Source organism: Pogona vitticeps, chromosome 2 (assembly GCF_051106095.1).
Source record: "Pogona vitticeps strain Pit_001003342236 chromosome 2, PviZW2.1, whole genome shotgun sequence".
Classification (NCBI taxonomy): Eukaryota; Metazoa; Chordata; class Lepidosauria; order Squamata; family Agamidae; genus Pogona; species Pogona vitticeps.
Window position 1 is genome coordinate 204,956,336 of NC_135784.1, and position 8,628 is coordinate 204,964,963.

Below are 8,628 nucleotides of genomic sequence, written 5' to 3' on the forward strand. Positions count from 1 at the left end.
ACCAATTTTTAAGGAGAAGAAAACAGGAAAATATAATCTGTTTTCTTCGCTCCATAAGACGCACAGACTTTCCACACCCCTGTTTTGTGGGAAAAAAGTGAGTCTTATGGTGCAAAAAATACAGTATCTTATTTTTAAAGCTCTGCTGTTGTCAGCCCACAAGCAATTAAAAGGCCCTTGTGTGACTCTACATAACCCCTCCACATGCAATACTGTGGTGAAAAGGGGAGGGGGCCTGCTTGATCACAGATGGCTGTAAGCTTGTGCTTACCACAGGTAGGTGCTGGCTCTCGGCAACCTTTGCTCACACAGGAAAGCCACTAAAGGTTTGGTATTTCCAGACATCTCAAACTGTATCTCCTGTTCTCTAGTGCCCTCTGTAGAAGCTTGGCTTTTACCATCTGGCAAAATACAGCAAACCATTTGAGGATGTCATGGAAACAGAAAAAAATGACCAGCTATATATTATTATTATTGTGTTTTCATTAGGAGGAATAAGGAGAAGTGTTTGTATGGTTCTCTATGTGCCAAAATAATGGCTGGGTTTGACTACCATTCATGTTCAGATGGATAGACAGGGGGTATAATCTGCTGTTCCAACTCAGGCATCAAGATGCTATACACTGACCCTCCTTTCATGCTAGTGGAAATACTTACTTCCTCCCTTTCTTATTTCTGAAGGAGATGTTTAAATAGTTCCCAGGCTTGGGCTAGAGTCTTACTTCCAGATTGACTTTGCTTGTTCTTGTTGTTACGTGCTATTAAGTCACCTCCTACTTATAGTGACCTTATGAATGAGTGATCCCCAAACTGTCCTGTCCTCAGCTCTTGTAAACTCAAGCCTGTGACCTCCTTTAGGGAGTCAGTCCTTGTCACATTAAGTCTTCCTGTTTTCCTGCTGCCTTCCATCTTTCCCAGCATTATTGTCTTTTCCAGAGAATCCTGCCTTCTCAGGATGTGCCCAAAGTAGGGCAGCCCCAGTTTCAACATTTTTGCCTCCAGATAGTTCAGGCTTCATTCCATCTACGACATCTTTCTGGCAAACTGACTTTGCTTACCTTCACAGATATTGCTGCCAACATCTCTTACAAAGCAAGAATCCTTCCCCTTCCCCCACTGTAGACACATTAATGAAAATGTGTTAACATATGGCTGAGGGCAACGACCTCCTTTAGCCTCCCCTGTCTGGTCAAGCTTCTGTACCACTGATGCTGCTATAACAATAAAAAAGTGGAATATGGATACAAGAAAGGGGGGGTGAGAGAAGTTTCTTTCTAGGTCAGAGCAAATGGCAAATGAATGGAAGCCTAGCCAGCCATCTCCTATGAACTCTTACAAATTATTTGCTATTTACACATGCGGAATATAGTAGACTAACGATGACCATGTGACTTTCAAGGAAGGCAAGGAACAGGAAGATGTGAGTCTCAGAGTAGGCATATATTTAGAAAAGACAAGGGGGGCAAATATACCCTTTATGACTGGCTATCTGTCATTCTGTCTACAAAGTATGCTTAGACACACAAACGTTTAGGAAAATAAAAACTAATGAGTCCTATAGGTATTATGTGATTATCTCCAGGTTCAGGTTACAGTACTTGCTACATATGCTGCCACCAATGAGAGGATGCTGAAAAATTTCATACATTCGCAGTCTGATTGATCACATCCCACAAGTTTTCAACCTGCAATCTTCATCTTCACATTTCTGGGATGGAAGCAGCCAAATCAGCTGCAGACAGTCAATAAGAGAGCTGACCAGCCAACACAATGGAAGAGGGAGCATAAGGCCTAGGAAGCACAGCAGCTGTGGAAAACTAGAGACATCTATGGCCTTTATTTTGTATAGTTCTGCATCTGCCCTCTCTATCTACTGCTTACACCGGGTTGAGTAGTGCAATTTAGATGTGATTTCAATACACTCATCTTATACAGTAAATGAGTTCACCCACTATGCCATGTAATAAAAGTTTCAAAGTTAATTTTTAAGGATGCTTTCACTCAAATCGAAAATGTTTAGATTAATAGTACATACAGACACCAATTTAACTTTTTATTCCTTCCTTAAATCCCACACTGAAAAACTATTGGCAACTCCAATGCCCCTTAGGCAGGAAGTTTCCTACCACCACAGTAAGGAAACCAGTAGAACAAGATATATGAGCAATTCTGATCGGTAAAAAGGAAAGCAGGGATAAATCATGTGAAAATCTAAAGGCTAATCCCATTAAAAGCAGAACACAGAATGTATCAGCATAATTAAAAAGGGTTGAAAGGGAAAGGTACTAATATGCACCTGCAGTTATTCAGAAATCCTTGTACTCTGATAATTTGGGAAACCATTCCACAACGATTTACTGTGAATCGTTCCCACAACAGCAGCTTAGGTTGCAAATCATAGTCATATCTACCTGGGAGGAAGCTCTACTGGATTAGCAGTGTCTGACTTCTTACCATCTTAGGTCCCACTGGCGACACAGGAGCCTGTAGCCACACCCAGGGTTGTGGAATATATTAATAGAGTGCAACTACACACCAGCCTTTGTGACAGGCTATGCTAAATAAGGGTTGATGGGAATTGCTGTCCAACAACATCTGGATGGCCATACATCCCCCAGCTCTACACTAGACCATAGCTCCTTTCCACACCACTGGTAGGATAAGGTCATGTCCCAGTCTTCAACACAGAGGCCTGTATTTGAAGTTGTCCTCCATTAGAAAAGCTGTCTGATTTGAAAATTAACTACAAAAAGGAAGATCAGGGGCCTTGAACTTGCCCATCAAGAGTTAGCACCTGGAGAACAGACTGAATGTTTTCCCCCAAAATGGTGAGACACAGGACTTCTGTTTAAATTATAATTATGGTTTTTAAATTGCAAGTGCACACTCACAAATTATCACATGCAAACTTTATGGCAAACAGGGATGTTGGCAAGTCTTTGGGTCTAAGTCCCAATTCCAAGCCCAAGTCTTTGGATTCAAGTCCCAGGTCCCAAGCCTCAAGTCCAAATCTTCAGTCATTTGCCCCGCCTCTGACATTTGGGAGTGGGGACTCAGACCCAAAGATTTGGCCTGTGCATGCACTGTCCACCTCATAGGCCAATGCATGAGCATAAACAGCAGGCCTGGAAAGAAAGCTGGACAGAAACAGTGAGCTGACTTCCCTTCCTGTAGCCAGCCCCTACCTCTATGCATGCGCTGGCCTATCGGTTGGGTGGTGAGTGCATGGGCAGAGGCAGCAGCCAGCTCCTGGAAGGGAAGCCAGTCTTGCTGCCTCTGAGGATGATGGCAGTGGCTGGAGTGGGTAGGGAGTCCCATCCCTAATAAGGACTCAACAGCACGACTTGGACAAATGGGTCCAAGTCATAAGTCGAGTCCAAGTCTTTGAACAACAAAAATCCAAGTCACGTCTAAGTCGAGTCACCGGTGCAACTTAACTTAGACTTGACAGCAACTCATAACTCGCAAGTCCCCATCCTTGATGGTAAATTCCTCTTCTTTCACAATGCACTCCTCAATACACCTATGGCAAGTGAGACCAACCTAACTCTAGTGTAACTAAAACACTCAATTCATTGGCATTACCATGTGAACAGGACAGGTGGGAGACAAAGAGACAAGTCTTCCATTTGCTGTTGAAAAAAGCATAATCAAGAGGATTAAAAATGCCCAGTGCATTTTTAAACTGATTTGCCTGCCCATGAAGTAGAAAATCTTTTACAATCTTATTTCATTTTTTTGTTATAATGATTCACGTGGGAGCTTTTTCTGCAGCAGAAATAATTTTTGGTGTTGCCCCTCTTTTTATTCTAGCAATGCATCAGTATCCTCATCTAGCACCAGCAATGAGCTGGATGTTATCGGGATCTGGCTTTTCATTTAAAACTTAATGGAACTCAAAATCTAAACAAGATCTGTTCTGGCAGCCCTGCTTTGTGATTTCCTGTACAGTACTGTCAAATAGCCTTACGAAGATCTTCTTGTTAGACATGTGGGGTAATAATTTAGAAGACAATATGGCCTCATCAGACAAGTGTAGGAAAAGCAGAGAGTCTGTTTGCAATTTTCTGCTATTCACTTAATGTAAACTTTTGTGGCAAAAGCCACTCCTCTCTCTTGTCTCGTCATTTGGAACCCCTATTGTATATAAGCCTGATCATCTTTCATAAATTAACTAGAGGGAATTACAGTGGTGCCCCGCATAGCGAGGTTAATCCGTTCCGGATTAACCATCGCTATGGGGAAACATCGCTATACGGAACGGAAAAGCCCATTGGAACGCATTAAACTTAGTTTAATGCTTTCCAAATGGGCCCAAAACTCACTGTTCTGCGATGTTTCCCCACAGCGGCAGCCATTTTCGCGCCCTCGGTAAGCAAGGGCAGGGCGCGAAAATGCTGCGCGTGGCCATTTCGGGCGTCCGGTGGCCATTTTGGAACCACCGAACAGCTGAGTTTTAAAAATCGCTATGCGAAGATCGGTAAGCGAAACGCTTACCGATCGTCGCAGAGCGATTTTCGGCCATAGCAAACATCGGTATGCCTTCGCGTTAATGATCCAAAAAAACTGATCGCTATGCGAATTCGACGTTATACAGTGCGCTCGTTAAGCGAGGCACCACTGTACTATCTTCACTCTACATGGAAGTTAATTTGCTGTTTATTAACTCCACAAGAGTTGCATACAAAGGTGCACACAGTAAGATACACTTAAGTCTACTGAGATGACTACATGTGATTTTTTTCCTCCTTCTTTGATCAGGATCTTATTTATTTATTTATTTATTTATTTATTTATTTATTTATTGAACTTATATGCCGCCCATTTAGACATAGTCTACTCTGGGCGGCTCACAAACACGTGATAAAAAACAATCAATATAAAATAACGGTTCCTGACATTAACTCAAAAACAGAATAGATAAAGAAAGAAAGAGAATTATGTAGAGTCTGGAGGGAAGGCCTGTCTATATAACCAGGTCATATCAAAGTTACTTACCAAACAAAGCCCAAAAATACAATAAGGCCATCATTAGTGCAGTGATTGTAATCCTCTGTGTGATGGTAATGCTAATGATAATGATAATACTGACCTATACTGTATAGAGTTCTTCTAAGGGTTACCATGATATGGTATCTCAGGGTGCAGTATGCAATTCTAAATATTATTATTGATTTATTCAAGAACTTCTGAAACAAAGGTGCAGCTGACTGCGATACGACAAAATGCATAACTGGACCTTAGACTGAAACCAGAATTTCGTGATGAAGTTAGGTGCAAACCGAATAACTCTACCCTTTGTGTAGCTATCATATCTAGCCATAACAATCCCAACCCAGCTATTAACGTTGGCTGTCCCCATGTATATAAAGGAGACATAGACATTTCTGAATCCTCAAAAAACACACAACATGGAGACACAGAGTTCTTACTATTGTGGAGTGCCAGCAAGCAGTGGCAGATTAAAATATGTAGCTTGTGGGTTCTTTTTGGTTAATTACGACATTGTGCAAGTTTGGGTAAAGCAGTCTTGCTAAGCAAGTAGACACAACACTGCCTGTGAGTTTCTACTTTTTCTTTCTAAATAGAAACTAATAAAAGGTTCGCTCCAGTTAAAATCTGAGCAAAGGGGCATGGGATCCCACTGAGATGAACGAAAACTTCCATGGTCCCCTGGTGGCAGACCGGCATTTCTCAAAGAATCAGGGCTCTCTTGGCAACAATAGTGTCATGAGGTAATTACAGTCTTACTGGAGGAGAGGCACTATCCAACAGTGTGAAGTCTGGTCCCACTGAAGTCATTGTTCTCCAAAGTCAAGAAATCAGCCTCACATTCTCTTAATAATCTCTTCAAATGCCTACTATTTATTATTTATTTATTTAAAATATTTTTACCCTGCCTTTCTCCTTAGAAAAGAACCCAAAGTGGTTTACATCATTAAAAAGACAATATTTAAAAACAAAAGAATGAGTATACAAAGGTGGTATACATTATTAAAAGGCAATATTTAAACCTAAAAGCACTAAGTATAGAAATACAGTATTTAAAAGAAACTACTCTGAGAAATAGAAAACACAAGCAATACAAGCAATGCAAAAGGACAACAAAGATGGGGCCAGCCTAACCTCCTGTGGAAGAAAGTTCCAAAGTCTGGGAGCAGCAACAGAGAAGGCCCTCTCTTGGCCCCACCAGACACACCTGTAAAAATGGTAGGCCTGATGATCTTAATACTCAAGCAGTTTCATAATGGGAGATACAGTCTTTGACATACCTTAGCTCCAAGACATTTAGGGCTTTACAGGTTAAAATCAGCACTTTGAATTCCGCCCAGAAACTGACTGGCAGCCAGTGGAGCTGTTGTAACACGGGGGGCGGCGGCGGGGGGGGGGTTATGTGACCCTGTAACATGCCCCAGTCAGCAGTCTGGCTGCTGTGTTTTGGACCCATTGAAGTTTCCTGACACTTTTGACAGGTAGCCACACATAGAGCACATTACAGTAATCCAGCTGGGATGTAACTAAGGCATGTGTCACTGTGGCCAGATCAGATCTCTCCAAAAACTATATCAAGCATGTCTTTCCACTTCCAAATGGTTACCAAGGGAAAACAAACAAACTTTATTATCTAACTCACTATCAGTCACTTTTTAAAAAAGTTTTCTTTCAGTGGCAATCACTGACAATCACCTTTTTGAAAACATCCTGAACCTTTCAAGAATTATTACTAGAACTCCCCAGTTTCATCACTGGAACAGGCTAAACTGATCCCTTGAGCTAAATATAGGATCTTAATAATTAGACAGAAGAGCAAATTTGCATATAATGAGTAGGTATAGGGACAGACAGATGTTTTTCGTCTGCTAGAAAAGTGAAATGTGCATCTGGGACAAAGACCTCCAAGCAACTACAAGACACATGACTCAAGCAAGCACAAACTCCAGGGTGCAGGAACATGTGCTTGTATGAGCCCGCTCTTTAAATATACTGTATGTATAAAATGGTCTGAACTAAAGGATTAAAATATCTAGGTGCTTCACAAGAGACAGGTCCCGCCCAAAAGATTTATAATTCAGTTAATAATCCTGTACATACCTAATTAGAAGTCTCATTGTGACCGAAAAGATTCTGTGTACAGGATTAGAGTGCAAGCGATGAATTAACTTGAAACTACAAGAAGAAAATGTCGAAGGTGCTATAACCACAGTAAATAAGATGCAAAAATATGCTAACTTGCAACTTTGTTTTGCCTGCTGAAGCAGTTTTGCAGTAAACTTCGACAGTGATGCAATTTTCATCTACAGGTCTTAAATACTATAGAAAGGCTATGGTGGGAAAGAACTCAGATCGACAACCCTGCTTAACTGCTCTACATCAACACAGAGAGCCACCAACTCCTATGTATATTCAAAATGAAAACATTCTCTGTTCAATGCACTTCTCAGGAAATGGGCGGGAGTGTAGGCTCAGGTACTTAAACTCCCATCTCAGCAGTGAAAGTTAAGAAGCTATTCCAGAATTCACACTCAGAGCCATGACAGTATTAAGATTTTTTTTAAAGTTACATTTTAATGTCACTTTTCCTCCGGAGGAGCTGGAATGCGACACTTAATGGTCCCCCCTCCCCATCCCCAATGTTTTCACTTCCACAACACTCCTGCAGGGTCGGGACCGCCGAATCAGGACTGAGTGGCCCGGCCAATGCTCTTCCCCCCCCCCCGCTCTCTCAGCCACCCTCCCCGCTGGGGCATCTTGAGCTAAATCTCCCCCCCACACACACACACACACACCTCCAACGATATTAGGCAGACTCCCTCTTTTCAAAAAGTTGACACGCCAAGGAAAAAGCATCAAAGCCATGCCCCGAGGGTAAAACCTGAAGGGCTTCACCCTGTATACGGTCTCCCTTCTCCAAGTCATTCATTCATTCGCTCTCTCTCTCTCTCTCTCTCTCTCTCTCTCTCTCTCTCACACACACACACACACACACACACGAGTCCTTCTTCGTGAGCTAGGATGGGAGGGGGGGCGCCCACCGTGGTACCACACGGGACACAAAAAGAAAGAAAGAAAGAAAGAAAGAAAGAAAGAAAGAAAGAAAGAAAGAAAGAAAGAAAGAAAGAAAGAAAGAAAGAAAGAAAGAAAGACCGGTTCCCAAAGCGGCGTTTACGTAAGCAAGCGAAACGAAGCCCCGGGTCATCTCGTGTCCCAAGGAGGACAACGGACAGGCATCATCATCGCCGCCAGCGGCGGCGGAGCGAGGGACCCTTTTTTTCCTTACCCCACCGCTGCTTCCTTCCATCTTCCATCTCCCGGCCTTCCTCCTCCTCCTCCTCCTCCTCCTCCTCCTCTGCCGTTCAGCTATAACAATAGCCTGAGGAGGGTGGGCTGCCGCCTCCTCCTCCTCCTCCTCCTGTCTTCGCCGAGGGGTGGGAAGGGGGGTCGGCCTGCCTCTTCTCCCCCGCCCGCTCCGCTGCTCTTTCTCCCACCTTCCCTGCCGACCAGCCCTTTGTCGAGGGGCAAACGCCGCCGCCGGCGGGAGAGGAGGCTGGAGAGTGACGGCTGCCGGCGGCCAAGGGTCTGCGCTCCGCGCCGCTGTTCAGGCTGAGGCGGCGGCGGCGGCGGCGGCGG

At 43.4% G+C, this 8,628-nt stretch overlaps 1 protein-coding gene across 2 annotated transcripts in view; it reads right to left on the reverse strand.

Annotated features, from left to right (window-relative positions):
- Positions 1-8,594, reverse strand: part of PSD3 (pleckstrin and Sec7 domain containing 3) — a 206,900-nt gene extending 198,306 nt beyond the window's left edge. The window contains exon 1 of one of the 2 annotated variants that reach the window (XM_020801452.3): positions 8,279-8,594. In XM_020801452.3, the coding sequence (XP_020657111.3) occupies positions 8,279-8,299 (21 nt within the window). In that variant the 5' untranslated portion in view covers positions 8,300-8,594. The remainder of the gene's footprint in view (positions 1-8,278) is intronic. The other variant, XM_072991975.2, reaches the window with a different exon arrangement.
- Between the last annotated feature and the right edge of the window lie 34 nt (positions 8,595-8,628).